General features: G+C 47.7%; 1 protein-coding gene across 5 annotated transcripts in view; it reads left to right on the top strand.

The window, feature by feature from the left end:
• Positions 1-15,858, top strand: part of Glut1 (Glucose transporter 1) — a 217,106-nt gene extending 201,248 nt beyond the window's left edge. For 4 of the 5 annotated variants that reach the window (XM_089582389.1, XM_089582385.1, XM_089582387.1 and 1 more), the window contains exons 15-16: positions 9,462-9,599; positions 10,902-15,858. In XM_089582389.1, the coding sequence (XP_089438515.1) occupies positions 9,462-9,559 (98 nt within the window). In that variant the 3' untranslated portion in view covers positions 9,560-9,599; positions 10,902-15,858. The remainder of the gene's footprint in view (positions 1-9,461; positions 9,600-10,901) is intronic. The other variant, XM_089582386.1, reaches the window with a different exon arrangement.
• The last annotated feature ends 3,948 nt before the right edge of the window (positions 15,859-19,806 follow it).

Raw genomic sequence — 19,806 nt, 5'->3', positions numbered from 1 at the left:
AAATCCCCTGTGCTCCTTGGTTTCTGTGGCTGTTGGCTTCTCTCCCAAGGTTAGGTTATTTGTAAACATAAATACCCCCGAAAGCAGAAGGTTTAACAGCCGTCGCCATAGCTCAGCGGTAGAGCATCGGACGCGTAATTCGGAGGTTGTGGGTTCGGATCCCACCGGCGGCATGTGGTTGTTTTTTCTTCTGCTTTTCTAATCAATTAGCTTTAAGCGATAACATATTCAATAATATAAATTGATCAACACCACAAAATAAATCAATTAATTAAAAAATCCCCTGTACCCCTTGGTTTCTGTGGCTGTTGGCTTCTCTCATATATATATATATATATATATATATGCCTGCTTTCTCATCAATTATCTTTAAACGATAAAATAATTACGCTAATAATTTCGCATTGATCAACACCACAAATTTAAAGAAAATAGAAACATTCCCCTGTGCTCCTTGGTTTCGGTGGCTGTTGGCTTCCTTCATATTATTACGGGGGTTAGCTCAGCCGCATTCAACAGGCCGCATTCAAAAGGCACACAAAAACCGAGTCACCAAAGCACTAACTGCAGCGCCGTCGTCGTCGTCAACAGCACAGCGACAGAAAGACCTCTTCGCCTTTCGACTGTGTACCGTAACACTACCCCCCTTCTTCCCGTGGAAGGAAGCATAGTTCCTGGGTGTCCTAAGGTGATGGGTTCGAATAGTAGGCTTAAAGGTGCACTAAAAAGGATATCGAACTCGTCCTTTTACCGCGGGAACTCGGTCTACATGTTCCGAGCATTCTTATAAACTTCGAATTATTCTCCTGTGTGGCCGATTTCCCTAATTTAAATCGGATTAAACGTCCCGGCTCCCGCCTTTTTCTTCTCACTGATGAAGGTGGGAGGAGTCAACTAAAGCGTGGAGTTCCTTTCAGGCAGTCGCGTGGTGGCTTCGCTTTTGCTTTTATTTTGTTTTTAGGTTTCCGGGAATAAATAGATCCAGTAACAGACAACGTAGCTGCAAATTAGGCCCACGGAAATAAAAATACGCGTGGACTCCTTGCTTTCACCGATCGCTACGTATTACTCCGCCGATGGCAGAGCGGCAAGCCGACACGGGACTGGCTGAAAGGCACTCCACGCTTTGGTTGACTCCTACCACGGCCGCTAGATACAAAGCGCAAAGCGATTGCGCTTTGCATCAAGCGGCCGTGCTCCTACCGTCAGCGGTGAGTTTAAATAAAGGCGGGAGCCGGGACGTTTAATCTGTTTTAGATTATGCAAATCGGCCGCTCAGGAGAATAATTCTAAGTTTATAAGAGTCCTCAGAACGTGTAGAGCGAGTTCCCGCGGTAAAAAGATGAGTACAGATACCTGTTCAGTGCACCTTTAAAGGGGCTCTCAAACACCTTCCGAGAAGAGCACATCAACTCGCTCAATCACTGCACTGTGTTGTCTTGAAAACCTGAGCCAAATAATACACTTGTACACGCAGCAGAAGACCCACAATCGGGCGCGAAGGTGGCGAGCGCTTCCCGGCGACTTTTTCATGCTCGCACCCTCCTCCGTCGCTCGCACCTGCGTATGCAAGTTGAGAGTTCTTTCGGGCGTCAGGCAGCTGCCGTGGCCGCGGCCAGTAAGCCGCATAGCTCCGGCGGGTCAGGAAGCTCCGCTCCCTGAGGTTGGGCCGGTGGAGGAGCGCCAACCTTCCAGCGTGCAAAAATTGACGAGAAGAGAGGGAAAGGCGCGAAGACGCTGAAATTCAGATTTTAACTACAGGTAACAGCTTTTACAAAGAGCATTAAAAAAATTCTTGCTGGACGATATTCGTGAAACAGCATGCTTCAACATCCCAGGCGTACCCCAACTTTATCAGAGCCCCTTTCAGAGCCCCTTTAAGACAGGCGACGTGCACGAGCTGTGTGTATGGGGCCGCGGGAAGAGAGTTGGGGTGCAGGGGCGTGATTTCGTAGCTAGGTCACATTGCTTAGTTGCCTCAAGACGCGGTAAGCACCCACGTAACGAGGAGTAGCTTCTCACACAGGCCCACACGGCGCGCAGGGGGCCAGAGGAGTACGAGAGTGCCGGGAGGGTAATGGGCGTCACGGTTTTTAAGGTCGTAACGACGTTTTTGAGCGGTCTGAGAAGCGTCGGGACGACCCCGAGCGATTTGGCGAGCGGCGTCAGCACGGGCAATGGCGTCACATGCGTAGCTGCTGGTAGAAGGGTCATGAGACAGTAAGCTGTCAAAGGGTAGCAACGGGTCGCGGCCAAAGAACAGGTAGAAGGGGGAGTATCCGGTGGTATCATGGCGTGTGGAATTGTAGGCGAACGTCACGAAAGGTAAACTGACGTCCCAGTCACGATGGGGGTCTGAGACATACCGTCAGGGTGAGGTTAAGGCGTTTAGTAAGGCCGTTGGTTTGAGGATGGTAGGCCGTCGTGAACTTGACACGGGTGGAGCATGAGCGCGGAAGGTCGTGGACCACTTTAGAAAGAAAGCAGGGGCCTCGATCCGTAAGCAGTTGACGAGGAGCGTCATGAAGCAGGACGGCGTCATGGAGAAGAAAGTCGGCGACATCGGAGGTACTGTTGGTCAGGATAGCGCGCGTTATAGCGTAATCGGTCGCAACGGCAATCCATTTGTTCCCGGAAGTTGATGAGGCTTGACACTTTTCCCTCAGAGGTACTAGGATCGAAACCCAGCACCTCCACCAAATATTAAGGGGGTTAGCTCGGCAGCAGGCGCGACAGGCCACAGTCAGAAGGCACACAAAAACCAAGTCACCCAAGCACTAGCTGCAGCGTCCTCGTCGTCGTCAATAGCACAGCGACAGAAAAACAGCCTATTCGCCTCGCGACAGTGCACCGTAAAAATACATGTACCGGGTGTTTCAGCGAACACTTTCAAAAGTATTCAAAAATAGGCTTTTGGGGGTAAAAATATGGCTTTTGCTGCATAGTATTTCCAGTGTTGGCGGACACCAGAAAGCCGGCGAATCGTCTTAAGTAATCGTCTTAAGTGGTTAACTAATTTTAATAATAAACTTTCAACCAGTATAGTTAGGCGCCTAGTTGCAATTAGAGATTTGCAGCCGGTCGTCAGTAATATTCATATCAGTTTTTAGAACCCGTGGCGTTGTGGATCGACAAAATTTGGCTTTTTCGACTAGTTACGTGCACTGGAGGAATTGCTTTACCTCCATGCTTTTGAAAGGTCATATATTTTCGCATGATGCAGCTAGATTTTGCCGAGCCACAGCGTCGAGGGTAATCGCGTTTTCGAAATTCTAAAAACTGATATGGCTATTACTAACGACCGGCTACAAACCTCTAATTGCAACCAGTTGCCCATCTCTGATAGCTAAAAACTTAGTTTTCAGAAATTTTTTAAACCAGCTAACTCACCGGCTTTACGATGTCCGCTAAAACTGGTAATACTATGCCGCAAAACCCATATTTTTGCCCCAAAAAGCCCATTTTTGAAAATTCTTGAAAGCCTTATACAGGGTGTTTCACCTAAAAATTTACATAATTTTTTTAATATAAGCTTTTTCAGTTAGAAGAGCGCTTTTTTTGGCATAGAATTGCCAGTGGTGCAGCACATCAGAATGAAGCTAAGACGTTCTAACCAGCAGGCTGGTTAATTAATATTGAATACTTAACTCTTTAATTATTACTGTTAGGCTCCTTAATTACTTAGAGGTGCGTAGCCAACCGAAAGTAATATCGATATCAGCTTTTAGAATTTCGAAAACGCAGTTACCCTTGGCGCTGTGACCCAACAAATGTTGGCTATTTCGCGAGTTATGTGCTCTGGAGGAGTTGCTTTGCCTGCAGGCTTCTCGAAAGCGCATGTATTTTGGCGCGATGTAGCCAAAGTTTGTTGGGCCACAGCGCCGAGGGTAATTAACCGCGTTTTCGAAGTTCTAAAAACCGATATGGATATTACTTACGGTGGGCTACACGCCTCGCATAATTAAGGAGCTAGCATGATAGTTAATAGTTAAAATAATAGTTCAAAGTTAACTATCAATATTAATTAACCAGCCTGATAGTTAGCACGTCTTAGCCGTATTCCGATGTACTACGCCGCTGGCAATGCTATGCCGAAAAAAGCGCTCATCTAACTCAAAAAGCCTATTTTTAAAAATTGCGTAAAGTCTTAGGTGAAACGCCCCGTATACAGGGTGTTTCACCTAAGACTTTCTGCAATTTTTAAAAATAAGCTATTTGAATTAGATGCGCGCTTTTTCTGGCATAGCATTGCCAGTGGTGTAGTACATCATAATGCAGCTAAGACGTGCTAACTAGCAGGCTAGTTAACCAATATTTAATAGTTAACTTTTAAACTATTACCGTTGGGCTCCTTAATTATTGAGAGGCATGTAGCCCACCGTAAGTAATGTCCATATCCATTTTTAGAATTTCGAGAACGCGATTATCCTCGGCGCTGTGGCCCAACAAATTTTGCCCATTTCGACGAGTTAGGTTCATTGGAGAGGTTGCTTTGCCTGCAAGCTTCTCAAACCGCATGTGTTTTGGCGCGATGTAGGCGAAATTTGTTGGGCCACAGCGCCGAGGATAATCGCGTTCTCGAAATTCTAAAAACGGATATGGACATTACTTTCGATGAGCTGCATGTCTCTCAATAATTAAGGAGCCCAACGGTAATAGTTTAAAAGTTAACTATTAAATATTGGTTAACAAACCTACTAGTTAGCACGTCTTAGCTGCATTATGATGCACTACACCACTGACAATGCTATGCCAGAAAAAGCGCGCATCTAATTCAAATAGCTTGTTTTTAAAAATTGCAGAAAGTCTTAGGTGAAACACCCGGTATACTATACAGCTGGCAGGTCATGATGACGTCACAAGATCACGTCACCTAGGTGGTGGATGATCCACCTGCTTTATAAAGCAGAGGGCTCACCTTCTGCAACGAAGACACACCACGACAAACAACTTAGCGTAGCAATGTTTAAAATTGGAGAAGGGAGGAGTAGGATGAGAAGCTTGAGTTTCGTCCAGGTCCTGAGTGATGGGATTCCATAAGGTTGAAACTGCAGCATGGGCAGCCACATGCCAGCATAGGTGGAAGGAAACAAGGTAGAGGGAGCCCCAGCTCGGTCAGGGTTGGGGTTAGGAAGCGCTGGCGCAAAGCGTGCTTTGCTGCTTGACAGCGAAGGCATGTAAAGTGCACTGACTTTTTTTATTACCGGCCAAAGGGCATATATTTTCGTTGCCAATTTGGAAGCAGTGATGGCTAACGCATGTAGTATTGACAAGCATATGCTTCGTTAATAGCCGCCGTCAAAGTCGGCCTTCAGTCTGCTATTCAACACTGTATGCCTCACGCAAACCAATGCATTGCATGCTGCGGCGTTAGCATAGGCCGGCGACATCACTGGCGCGCCTTTGATGCCGCCGTTCATGCTGACTGGATAAACGAAAGCGAGGAATCAAAAGCTAGGCAAGGTCGCTAATTCGTCAGACAATAGAGGTACTTCAAGGCTAGCTTCGCACGTTGCTGCTTTGGCGACTTCAGTGGCGACTTTAGTGGTGGATATTTCGACGCGTGCTCGTTACGAGAATTTTGCTCTCCATCCTAATTTCCATAACATTGCACAAAGTTCACTTCCTTTCCCTAGGTACCATCTTTCCCCAGATGAGATAGGGAGTCTCTCCGGGTCCGCTCCTCCGGCTATGCGTTCGCGTAAATTTATTTCAACGCGTTAGCGTTAGGGCTTCGGCTCAGCGGAAAACTCGACACCATACCGGTGGCGTTGTGTCGGAGAAACGCACGTCACGCGTGACGTCACGCCTGTATATCTGGAATCAAAATGATCGAAAAGAACACTTGTAATGTGAATTAAAGGTCGGCGCATGTCTCAAATGACAGCTTTAAAAAGTAAGTGACTTTAAGTAAAGAAAACTTTCCATGAATTTTAGTCTGGATCCGAACCCACGACCCTTGGGTCGCCAGCGCTATGCTCCCGACTAGGCCACGTTGATTAGTCTTTGGTACGAGGGGGGTGATGTGTGTGTGGTGTTGGCTTAAGAAGTGTAGTAATGTGATGATTAAAGGAGTGAACTATAGACGTGTTAATTAGTGAGATACTAATTAAATTAACATTATGTGGGTGAACTGCACTGTGAAAGAGTTCAAAGACAAAAATGTGGAAACTGTGATGTGATAGTGGTGATAAATGTGTTAATGCGAACAAAGAACAGTGAGGGTGAGAAGAGACCGCATGAAGGAATCATTAAAGCTGTCGCGTCACACACTTAGCTCTTTCCTTACCGCTAAAGAACGACCGATTTTGAGTGTTTTAAAATGAAAATTATTTTTTCGAGAAATGCTAAATTCACGGCGCATTGTAATACATCAAACTGCAGCTTATTGATTATGCTTCCGAACAGGCACGTACTCTTGGCAGTACTCAGCCAGTTGCAAGCATCCCCCCCCCCCCCCCCCCCCCTTACCACCAGCTAGAATAAATACCTTGGGCCCCTCCCGAAAGAAATTCTTGGCTACGTGCCTATTTCCGAACGAAAAAAAAAAAGGCGCCAGAGTTGTGTGTGCAAAACTTATCGAAAATTCATTGGTTAAAGATGCTGGTAACACAAAAAAATAAGAATACAAGCAAAACAAAAAGCCGCTACACTGAGCCAGAAACTCATTACAATAAAATCTGTAAAACGTTTCCCATGTTCTTAGCTACCATTCTTGCGGTTTCCAGCTGCGTACATAATACTCTGCACTTTCCGTGGCCTTTCAAGTTAGGCAATATGACTGCTGTGCCACTAGAGAAAGCAGTCGCGTGAGTACATGAAGTGGAGGTAGATGTGGGATGGGCTGCACACTACACTTGTTCTGAGTTCTGTTATCGTTTTTTTTTAGCAGAGCTTGCAGTTCCTGCTTTTTTTTTCTTTTTTTTCGGTTGTAGTTAATGGGCTTCTGTGGATGAAAAGGGAGCGTGGCCTTCCTTGACACCATCATAATCAAAATTCTGCTAGCGCATTTGGCAAGATAACCTTGCAGTATGCTGCAAAGACCCGAAAGCGCCAATTAAAACAACTCTCATCATTTAAGAACCAAGCGCACTACATAAAATACAACGTGAACGGTGAAACGAAACACGTGCGAGCACGCGCTGATGTCCTGGGCCTCTGAGACGGTCTCACAATCGAAACTGAAATCTGACCACTCCACGTGGTTGTCTAACTCACCACTACTGCTCTAAAGAAAAAAAAAAGACAGCATAAGAGCCTACAAAAGTTCTCAGTGTAGTCCTTCGCTTTTGAGGAGCGCGCGGCGAAATGAACGCCATGATCGGCGACCGGTGGACTACGTCCGCTCAAAGCATCCGCTATGGCTCAAAGTCTCATTTTTCACGTCGCCTCCTCAGCGTTAGGGAATCATAAAAAAAAATCTGAAACCAAAGAAATCGCGTTATAAAAGCAAACTGGATGGCGCAGCTTGCCCGCACTATAAAGAAAAAAAAAACAAATAAAACAGCTTGTCCGCAAGCGCCGAATTGAATTTTTGACGGCTTGTTCAAAACGTGGGTCATACATGACCCATCACCTATGGTGCAGTAAGTGAGTAGTTAAAGGCAGAGCTTAAGTGTACCTCTAATTTTTATTTTTTTTTTATTTTCACTTTCGGGTGTGCCAAGCTCTCATTACCCACTCTTGGGCCATTTCAGTTATTTTGCAATTGGTATTACGCGTGCAATACGCCAACTTCTGAAATGCATCACTTCGAAAGCGCGTATCTGCTTCCACCGACCTTTACTTTGCCATATGTCACTTGTGCGAACCTTAGATTGCGATGACTCTAAAACAGACTCCAAGACAGCCAAGAGTGAAGGCGCTCTAGGCTCGCTCGGACAAATTCAACCTTCGACCACTAATCTGGCTAAGGAAACTTCACATAAAATATTTGTGGTACGTTTCATGTGGCTTCCCTTTCGCATTGGAGTCGCTGGTCGCACGACAGCGGATTGTTTTGCACAATAAGCTCGGTCACGCCCAGTGTTTGTGGCAGCTCCAAAAGACGAGAATTGGCACTTTCCGCTAATGGGGCCCTGTTTTCATGAGTGTCAGAAATCTGCAAAATCTGAGGAGGTAGAATGCGCCACCGGGCGGCGTCCTCCACGCTGTGTTCCGTGATGATCTGCGAACTGAGAAGCGCGCAGTAGCAAGTCTGCCGTTGAAGTTATTATTGGGCACTGACCTTCTGGGGCTGCAGTAGAAAGTACACTTCCTTTTTAACTATGAGACAGGCGGAACAATTGACGGCATGATCAACTTAAGGCTAATTCCGCCTTCACCGCGGCTACCTTCACGCGGGCAAAAGCCGAGTTTTTTTTTAACGGTTATTTGTCGCTATTGGCTGCTTGATAAGTTTTTTTTTTCTGTCTTAAACTGACAAAATAAATTTATTAACGAAACTTTGCTTTCTTATAAACAAAAAGTGTTTGCACTTTGATTCTTGTTGTTCATTCACGTAAGTCACGCACGTACGTACATTCGTGGGTCGCTTAAGCATTTGTGTACTTGTATGCAGCCCAGGCAGCCAGCCAATGCACAGCGCGTATAACTTGTTTACAAACTTGGACATCATCCATGCACTCTTTACAGGACACCAGCTAGTGTATACAAAGCAATAGCGAGGTACAATACCGTATTCACACGTAATATTGGCTTATAAATTTTAATTCTTAGTTCTCCGGTAAACATGTGCGGAATGCTGTCGAGGACAGGATGGCGCTGGCAGGGGGTCTGGCTGTGCATTCCTCAACGGTAAATATACATAAGAATATCAGAAGCTGTATTGCGTATCCGCCTGTGTCCTGCGCAGGGGTGCAGTTTGAAAGCAGGCAGGCGCTCGCGAGCTGTTCGTGGTTTCAAAAGCAGTATAAGCGTGTGTAACATCGGAATTTCTTTATATACACCGAAACATTTCACTTCTGCTACTTCTGACGCTGTACGACATATTGATTGGAAGTTTCCACTCATCACACGCGGTTATATATATCACGAATGTTTTTTTTATTAGTCAACGTAAATATGAAGAGCGCTGATCACTCAATACTGCGAATATTTCCTGGCATCGTCGGTGGCGAGTCAAAGTGATGCACTGATACGTAGCAGACTGGCGCGTGTGATGTGAGGTATACGTGCCCCTAGCGTTTATTCGCGAGAGAAGGCAGACCTCAAGCAATCTTAATCTCCACAATTTTATTCCTTCTCATGCTCACAATATTTCACTCGACTGCAGTGACGTCTGTCTGAAAGCGCTGGAGTCGTGAGGGTGACTCAGCGCATACACTGACGTAGGGCGTGCGTTGCGCGCCTTCTTTGAAGTGCTGCTGTGGCAAAAGCTCTCGTGTCATTGTTTTCGGAGATGTGTCATGATTGAAATGATGTCATGATTGTAAATCGCGCCTCGCTATGTCTGGGCGCAGGTTATCTCCATCAGCATCACCACCACCACCACTGTCACTACGGAAAGTTCCACAACAGGAAGAAAATTGAACTCAATCACCTAGAAGACCAACTGTAACCATACTTGTAGACCGAATCACTCTTTTTTGAAATGACAGGTACGTGGACTCCGACATTCGTTGCTCCTTTTCTCCGCACGTTCGAGTAGCTTCAACAAACGCATGTGCATGTTGCGAGCATGCTTTTATGCGGCATGAATACTGGCATCGGTGGGGATATTGCTGCTCATTAAGAACGAGTATGGAAGTAACCGCAAAATGTTCGCGTTACACAAGCTGTGCAAGTTCTGCCCAAGCCTGTCGTTTGCTTCCACTTGCGTACACACAACACGCCGGTTCGACTAGCTTCTGTGGTAAGTCCGGCTGCTGGGAATATCAGCTAAATTTTATGCGCTTTACTTCGGTTCAGCCAATGAAAACTTGCAGCCATGAAGAGCTGGCTTCGTACAGACAGCGGTGTCGTCCAAGAATGCGCACGCCGAATAACTCGCATAAAGTACAAGCTAGGTTTGGCTTTTTCGCAGTACCTCAGCTAGTGCAGTGAAGCAAGCTTTTGGTGCTTCAGCTTCGACCGTACTAGTAAAGGGCGACCGCTTATTCCGTCGTTTCATTTTGACTAATCGTGCTCGTGCAGTCTTCAGTGTACTATAAGAGAGCTGCATTTGAGCCTCGAAGGTAGCTTTAATGAGCGTTAAGGACACAGGGGCCCACGCATGTATAGAATAGAGCTTGTCTTGCGTACATATGCGGTGCCCGTGACCTTGATTTTTCGCGGCAGCTGAGTTCCCTCGAATCACTTTCGTTCGACGAGATGCGCTGGCGCTAGGATGGCAACTCACGATTCCTGAATCATTACACGGGACCCTTTGTGTTGTCATAGCACACATGCGTAAGTGCCAGAAATTTTAGCTATATACACTGGTCAAATGCATGGACAGTCAACAAATGTACCGAGATAAGCTCCTAAAAGCCGCCATGAAACTGCTGCAAGTTCAGTGACCAAAGTTTTAGCTTTCCGCTACAGAACTGGTCGGTGCATGCGTAACCAGAGTGCTCAAACGCAGAACATTGAAGGTATTTGGCATGACAGCTGGCTGATCCGGCAGCAGTGCAGGCTGGCTCGTTTACAGATGGCAGGTCCTGAAGTCTTGACTTCACCCCTTTTCACTGTTCTTGCGCAAACGAGTAGCTCTTCAACGCTAAAGCAGACCATCCATTCTCGCCCAGCAAAAAGGGAAAAGCAAAACGAAAGTGAAGCTCAAGGATCGCATTGATTCGCAAGTCCCGAAGATGCATGCGAATGGGGCAGCGTTCAAAGGCGCGATTGGGTTTTAGATTTTACCGGCAGTGCCAGAACGAGCGGTTGAACACGAGGTTTGGTGAAACGGGGCGCTTGTGCAGGGCGACCGCACCGTGCTGCCAGGTCCGCAGGGCTGCCCTGGCGGCCGGCAGCGGGAGCCGACCCTCCTGTCCGGACACAGTGCAATCTGCCAGCGCGGCTGCGTGGCTGCCTGCAGCAGCGGCAGGGTGTGTCTTCCCCGGCGAGTCTCGCGGCGGACGCAGGCGCGCCCGGCGGCAGCGCATATCAATTCCCGGACCGAGGGATCAAGTCCCTTCTTCCCCAACCTTCTTCCTGGCACCTTCGTGGACTGCGCCGAAGCTGGGCCGGACACCGACAAAGAACAAGCTATGCATTCCCACTGATGGACTCCTCCGTGGGCGCGGATGCCTGTCGCCGAGCAACCAAAGAATGCCACGACACACCACCCGACCGACCGACCTACAACAGCTCCCTCCCGCCCTTTTGGTTTGCCCTCTCGTCCGGAGGACGGAGCCGGTGCTGTTGCCGCCGGTGCTGCCTCCGCGCGTCGTCCCACGCATTGGTCGTCCGGTACCTCCCGGCGCGAGTGAGAGCGCGCCACTCAGTTGTTTCTACACACACACACATACACACACAAACACACTCGGTGGGTAGCGGAAACGGACTTCCCTTTGACAGTTATGCAGGACAACGTTTCTATTGTATATTGTGCCTTGAGTTTGGGATCCTCGTTTACAAAAGCTCGTTGGGCTGGAGCCATGATGAGCTGCCCCCTCTCTATCTTTTTTTTCCCCCTCTCGTTTCGCACCGGGGCATCCGCGTCAGAGTACGCTAACATGTACAGGATTTTACCACTATAGCGTTACAAACTGCGAGTGTAGGAAGAGAAGAAAAACGTCAGCGGAGAGGCCTGCGGTAGTCTCCTAGTTTACTACGTGTAAGGAAAAAAAAATAATGAAGACATCATGCTCAAACGTGTAAAAAGTTTGTACAAATGCGAGTATGTTTAAAGAAAATTATATATATATAACTTGCGTACACAGATATACTATATACACATGCGCGAACAAAGAGAAAAAGGTAATTAGTGGCGGCAGAGTAATCTTTCAAACACCGTTGTTGTACACAGGTTGAGCAGCATTTTCCAAACCGATATTCCTGGAGGAGACTCACGTGAAGCTAGAATGAGGCGGCCCAATGTGCTTGACTGAGGAAAACGTAACGGGGTAACTGTCCTCCACGTTGGAATCTTACTTTTCGGCCTAATTCACAGCCAGTTTTGGTGGAGTCACGAGCTGCGTTTTATTGTTTAGTTTAACGGTCACTCTACGGCCGCCTGCATGGGGCAGCTTTTCGCAGGAGCTTTGTTTGCGTCGAGGAATCAAGTGCACTGTTTCCGTGTGCACTTTGCTGGCTGAAACATTAGCTCTGTGGGATGGTAGCCTTGACTTCGCATCGAATCTTGAGGTGGAGAGAAGGCTAATTTTTTTATTCAAACTGTTTAGAAAGCGATTCCATCGGTTTTAAGTATTAATAATAGCAGGCGAATGGCTTTGGGCTCTGAGATGCTCTTACAAAATTATCATCTAAAGTGATGACCGAAGCACGACTGGCATGAATCAAGCTATTCTCGCCACGTCCGCTTCCATGTATATGCTGCTAAAACAGTAACGTCCAAGAATGACGTATAGTAGCGTCTAAGGTATCACCTTTATTTATGACGTATTTTGATTGAGGACAATCTGCCTTTTTCCAGAATGGCAGGCGTCGGAAGCGCTGAAACGGCTGGTCGCTCCCGCGTGGAACTTTAGAGAGCTTTCTTTCGCTGACTCGCGTTCGTTAACTGTACGCCTTCTTTCCATCTCTGCCACGGGCTAAGGTTGAGCCAGATGAGACACCTAACGGTCATGTAACGCAACGTTTCGCAAAAATGTGATCTGCCGCGTCGCAAGCACGTGCAGACAAGCTTTCCAGGGACGATGGCATACAGCCACGCGATGGTACACGAACGATGGTATAGATGAGTGGGGAAGAAGGTAGCCACGCATGCGTAGTGGTGTTCGTACGACGGCCAGGCGAATGAGTATGCGGCTAAAGGTTTTGTTTGCCCGTACGTAAGACTGCAATGAAAAGGGTTCAGGGGCGCGCTACCAGGTTGTTTGAAGTGTTGCGGTCAGCGGCTGGCGATGGAGACGTACTAGCGTGATGCGGGGACTGGGACTCAAGGTGTCGTCCTCAAGCAAGAGCTGTTTGTAAGGCGGTGGAAAGGCGCTTTGGAGTCTTATTCGCAGATGCCAGCGTACAGTAGCAGAGTGATTTCGATGCCGTTTCCGTTCGTTCGTTTGCTTCCTTTTCAGTCCGTGGAAGAGGCATCTTGGCGAAACAGCTCAGACGACGAGTGGAGCTCCGATCAAACAGAGTGCAAGTAGGCGTCTTACATGCGGCTAAATGCGGTACACAATCGTGTGGTTCTGGTTTTTAGCCATCTGCAGGGTACGCGACTGCGCTTCGCGTGGATGCGGTCTCGATGCCCGGGCAGGTTCTTTCAGGCAACGTCAAGCGGGCTGCCCGGAACGCCCGCAGAGTTCGCACGCCCGCTCTAGACCCGTAGAAGAACGTCTGCTCACGCCTGTAGGTTTGTAGACTACAATGCTACTTAGCAGAGGCTGACGCTAGGCAAGGGCCTGTTCAAAGATGGGGAGGATGTACACATACTTGCTCTGCGGGGCATCAGCAGCATCCGTCGTGTGTGCTCCCGCCGACCAGAGGTCACGCATTCGTTCAGTTCCTCGTGTTTGGTTAGCGAACCTTTGAAGAAGCAATAACTCGAAACATTCCGCTAAAAAAAGGGAGAAAAGACGTTCAGTGACCATTGTAAATTTTGGCAAGATTCAGCCTTGTCGTAGGGCGCCGGGCTAACTCGGATGGATTTACTGCTGCTGCTTCGCACTTTTGACGCAGCTGTCTCTTTTTTTTTCCTCTATAGAATGGCTGCGTGCGTCTCTGTGGAGAAAAAAAAACGAAAGATTAACGAAATCACTTTTTGGTGCTCCTCGATGACAGGCGCTTCTCCCTAGTGAGAGAAGAGTTTTTCCTAAAAGCACGCGAAAAAAAAGTGTCGCATGTCGCATCTGTTGCTGTAGTAACGCTGCTGCTTTTGGGTTGTTGTAGGTGTCGAGAACTGTGAAAAAAAAGGTGTCTATTAGACAGTAAAAAAAAAAGTTGTATGTGAGTGTAGTGTGCATCAATGCTCAGTTGTGTAAGCGTCCGTTCACCCAGAGCAAATTTCTTGGAACAAAAGGGTTGGTGTGTTGAACAAGGGGACATAGGGGACACGTGCTTTCGGAATCATATGGTGCATGTACATTTTATACATATACCCGTTTTGAGAAGTGATTTATAGAGTGGTTACAAACGGCGTGTACATCTGAAAAAAAAAAAAAAAAACGGTCAGCGTAGCTGCAGAGAGCAAGCACGCCTCTCCAAACCTACAGGCTGCACATTTTCATTGCTGTTGTTGTGTTGTTGTTTTATTTCTGTGATTCTCTCCTTTCTGTATTGTTTTTCCATTGTTGTTGTTGGTGTTGTGTAAATTCTTTTTTCCACGACTGTAGTCTTTAGTTGCGCTTGTATTCAGGCGGTGGTGGTGATCCGCCTTGCCGAAGACTTCGTTGTATAGACCTGTCGCACTCTTCCGTCAAAAAAAGAAAAAAAAAGGTCGTCGAGCTCCCAGCTTCAGCTCCGAGAATGAGCGCGCCTTTGTCTCATTGGTGAATTTTGTGTCGCTGTCGGGTCAGGCCGATTGTCTTCAGATTTACCTTTGTATCACCCATCGCCTGCACTCCACTTCAGGGGGCGACACGACGCTGGCGTTACCGCATTCAAAGCAGCAACAAAGGCGATTGAACAGAAGCTACCTTGACGGCCTTATCTGACGTTTTTGAGGACAGTAACTTGTACCGTGCGGAGAGTGCGACAAGTCTTGTCGCCGGATTCACTGTTGACGAAGACCTTTCCGTTTTCGTTCCGGTCTTCCCTGTTTCTTTTTTGCATATTTTGCGGGTAACACAGCAAAAGCACAGACACGAATGCTCACACACTGTTTCTGCCCCGGAAGGAGATGAGAAGCAGACGATCAAGTGACGTGTGCACAGCCGACGCCATGAGCCGGGCGTGCTGCATAACGCTATCGTAGGAGGAAAGTTAAACAACCGAGACGTGACAACAAACTCCTTTGTTACTTTCCCTCTTTTTCTAGAAGAGTCAATATATATAGCACATTCCTACGGATACTCGACGCGTAGTCTCCATAGGCGAGATTGATTTTTAAAATAACCGAGGAAAAAAAAAAGAAAAACATACGTGGCTCTGAGGCAGCGGTCAAGTTTTTATACCTTAGCTCGCGGCCCTCGCTCGCGTCGCCGCAGGCTCGGACGCCCTTTCTGCGGGCCTGTTTTTCGCTGCCGCCCGCCGGTAGCAGGCCCGGACGGCGGGGTATTTACGTAGTCTAAATTGGCTCTTTCTGTCACACTTTCTCTCTACACTCGAGATCACTCAACAGTTCGTGACGTAAGGTGAATACCTCCTACACACCTCTGCTTTCTTTTAGAGCTGACAGGATATATATATTATAAATATATATATATATATATATGATATACACACACACACACCTATATATATATATATATAGCTCGCTTTTGATTTAACTGCAGAACTAGATATTCCTCTAGTGACATCCTTTCTTTCTTTTCTGTTCCTTCAAACGACATCGTGGTGTGCAAGAGAAAAAAAATTGTGTCAGTGACTAACGTATATATTGCACGTGTGAGCAGTGTTTTACTTTGACGTTGCAGGCTGACCTTAATAATTTTCTTCAAGGTGTACCGCTGCCTTGATCATACCTGACTGTTCAGTATATTTCACTGTTGTAGAGCGAGTGTTTAGTCTCTTCCGTTGAGTGTTTTGATAATGTTACCGACGAGGGGTTTATGTACATACTGTATGCTCGGCATTAAAATACTCATAGTTTGAGGAGCCTCGTCTGCCTTACTGTTTTGAAGCGAAAAGCTTCACTACGCTAGTCAACACCGCGCCTCGCGTGAGCCGGCGTACGTCGGAGCACGAGTGACGTCACGCACTGCACAGGCTACTGAGCATGTGCGCCGCCGCTTCTCCTCCTCGCCACCGTTTAACCTTTCGCCGCAGCCGTGCGCAGTGCGCATTTGAAAGGAGGGGTATATAAGGCGCGCTTGCCCATAGAACAGGCGCACGCTGCCGCGCGCTATGCGTCACCGTTTGACGTTCGCAGCAAGCGCGTGTTTATCGCAGATCACCGCAGCTTTTCGCTTCGAGATATCCAGGCTTAACCTTAGCTAAGCCCCAGCCAATCTTTTGAACCAAATGCTGCGTTCAACCTGCGCCGCAAACATTACGAGTATGCAGTGATCGACAGAACAGCCGGCGAGTCCGGAGCTTGCACAGTACGCATAGCCGTCCTGAGCGTTTCAGCAAATTGATGGGCAGAATCAACCTACTTCAAGTGCCAAGTAACGGTGCAGAGGAATCGTTGTTTGAGCTGTCGTTGGGACAAGGTTTAGGCGTTTTTATTTGTATTGACGAAATGTTTCCTCCCCCGACCCCTGTCTAAATTAAACCAGCTAAACCTTGTCGCAAGGCACCTCAAGATTCCAGACAACGATGTCGCTGCAATGTTATCTGGTAACGGAAATAGGCATAACAGCCTATTTCCCCGTGGACTTTGATGGACTATCGGGAACAAAAGTATCAAGGACGCGTGAGCCGCAACCTAGACCTGTAGCTCTGTTATTAGCCTGTGGCTCGAAAACACACTTGTGAGGATAAAAATTGAACTTGCGTGCTATATAATGTGTGGTAGTGAAATTAGGCGATCGCCAAAAAGCATGGTACATATATGCTCGAAGATTCCTTTTCTCACATCCTGGAAGCATCGGTTCCACACAGTACACTGACTGAACGACGGAAATGGCAAATGGAGCGGCGTAAAGCAGAGGCCAACGTATGAAATCTGCGCAAATACGTTACCACGGTTGCTGCGTTATTTTAAAGTAATAAACGACGCTTGGCATGGCCTCTAGTCATCCAGAGGACCAACAGAGAACGCGTCGTAGTAGTGGTGGTGGTTTATTACTGCATATATATATATATATATATATATATATATATATATATATATATACACAAGAAGGAAAAGATGCTGCCAGTCGCGGCAATTGCTACCTAATGTCTTAAGCACCCGAGCTGCGGCCGGTGGAAATAGAGGTACAGGGAGAGAGTAGCAAGGAGAAGTACAGAGGGGAGCGATAGCGCGAAAGGGCAGGGGAGAGGTTTATACGCTACTTACAATATCTACAAAACTACAAACGAGGAATTGAAGCGGATTTTGTGACGTGTCCTGTGGCTTCGGGCGCTTTTTAGACGCCTTGCCCGACGACACTGCCGTAGTGAGGGAGTTCTCAAACAAGCTTCAGTGTTGCTGAACTGAAATAAAAAGAAAGCAGCTGAGGTCATCCCTCAAATGTATTCATAAAGTAGCTAAATACAAACTTGCCTTGCTCCTTGGGCAGCTGACATCGCGGAAAGCTGCCATGGCGCGAGGTTCTCCCGTCTGCGTGCTGAGCGATGGCGGTGAGGGTATAGAGCGTACGCGATCTCGTGACCATCTCCCGGACACAGCACGCGTGCTTCACGCCAACTTCGTCGTCATCGGGAGGTGCTGAAGGCCACAACAAGGCGCTGCCAAATGCCTTTGAAACGCCACCAAAGAAAACATCCTGATATGACTGGATTGCGCGGCATCCTGCGCGCGCCTGCGCAGTAGCAGCCGCCACCGTTATGATACATCAGTCGCATTGCGGGAAGCCAGAGACGCTCTCCGCAGTCCGCAAACACGTTGCACGACAAGATGCTCAAGTCCGTGCCAACACATTTCTGACCATAAAACGCTCGTTGTATCCTTCCCAAAACATGAATACGATCGTCACACACTCATGAGTGGCAGAAGCATTAAAAAAAATTCAGCAATTGCATAAGCGGAAGTCTAGCGAGCCAGCGCTGTTCATCCATACTACGGGTGTAATCATCATTAAGTTGTTTTGGTTTCAAGACTGCTATTTCAGAAGTTCGCTCAGTAGTGTTCGGATTGAGGCGCCCTACCACAATGGGGGGTGGGAAGAGGGGATGGCGGCACAGCTCTTACTGTCACTTCTTCCCCCTTTAGAACGGCAAAAAGTCTGGAAATATTTTAACCTTGATTCCCTTTCACTGCCCCCGCAGGGGAGCATCTGTTAAAGCAGATGTCTGTGAGTACTGTGCGATAGTATATGGACTCCGCGTACCTACGCTTAGCAGTGCGTAGCATAGCCGTGTCTGGGGAAAAGGAGATCCTGGTGGTTGAGGCGACGCCTAGTGTTTGGACCTTTAAGACCCCTGGGAAGAGGCAACACAACACTTTGGCTCCAGCTTCCCGTAGACGTCGCCTCCGGGCTGGCCCACCCGGGGGAAATCGGCAGTCGCTTTATCTGTCCTCCTCTCAGTCTTTCACTTTCCTATCTTCTACCTCATTACTTTCCTGTCTCCTCCTCCCTTCTTGATATTTCCTTTTTTTTTCCTGGCGGATAGGGTTAACCAAGTATGGCGAGCTACCTTGCGTTGCGCCATATTGGGTTATAGTTGGGGTGTACAACTTGCCTGCAAGTTCCTGCCCCATCCACGCGTTGAACTCCTTGGTGGGTGGCTGGCACCACGGCCGAACAACACATATATTTTATGGCTCTCCCTCTCCCCCAAAACGATCGCCCTTACAAAAGAGGGCGGACCGAAGCAGCTCCACAGCTCTTTCACAAAACAATAGAAGTTTTCCCGAGGTATCATGTGGTACATAGTGAAGACGCAGACAAACCAGCCAGGAGAATATCTCCACTCATAGTTTCTATATAAGTCTCTGACTGATGTTTTGAATCCTGGCTACAAGGTGACGAAACTAGCCAGCGGTGACCTACTCCTCCCGTACGGTGACAAAGCACTATATTCCAAACTCCCAGATATAACGACCTTTGAAAGCATCGCTGTCTCTCTTAGTGCTAATTGACTCCTAAACACAGTGAAATAATTTATTTCTGAACGCTATTACCTTACTCTCACCGAATAAAGGTTGGAAGCCCTCAAGGATCAAAACGTCACTGGTGTCCACCAAATAAAAATTCGTAACGGTGATAAGGAAATACCCACAAAGCACAGTCCTGACTTTTGCCGCCAGGCTTCTCCCAGAATCCATAGAAGTAGTATATATGACAATAACTGTACAGCCCTTCATCCCAAATCCTCGACGGTGCTTCAAGTGCGAAATAATCGGCCATGGGCTGTCGAGGCCACCAAACCTGGGTAAAATGTCCATCAAATGATCACGAATCCGAGAACTGCAACGCCGTACCACAGTGCGCTGATTGTGGAGGGTACTATCCCGCGTACTCGAGGTCGTATCTGATCTGGAAGAAGAAAAGGAGACCACAACTATAAAAAAAAAGAGTATAAATTTCAAAGAAGCATGGCAGCGATTCACACAGGCACAGGGCACATTATTGTTCACAGCAAAAAAAATCGCAGATGTGGTGCGATAGGGCGATGTGGTGTGAGGCAGGGCCATCCATGCCGCGGGCAGATGTCGGGTAGGCTGCCCTGCGAACTGTGAAAAAGGGCCCGCCGGCCCCTGAGTCGGCAGCCCGCGGGACTTCCCCTCATCGGAAGAGGCCTGCAAACAGTACACTCACGGGTTTTCCGCGGCCCTCCAGCGCATCTAGTGAGGCGACGGACACAACCCCAAGTTCACCGCCGACAACCCCTACGGAAGCGATCGTCTGCCTGTGGTAATCAGCTTATTGTCATCAGCATCAATCATCCCAAACAAACCACGTCGTTGGAAGCTCCACGTAGCTGACTGGGTGC

The sequence above is a fragment of the Amblyomma mixtum genome, chromosome 3 (genome assembly GCF_055824585.1).
Source record: "Amblyomma mixtum isolate Tamu chromosome 3, ASM5582458v1, whole genome shotgun sequence".
NCBI classification, from domain to species: Eukaryota; Metazoa; Arthropoda; class Arachnida; order Ixodida; family Ixodidae; genus Amblyomma; species Amblyomma mixtum.
The sequence above is the reverse complement of the archived record's forward strand: the minus strand, read 5'-3'. Positions and strand labels throughout refer to the sequence as shown.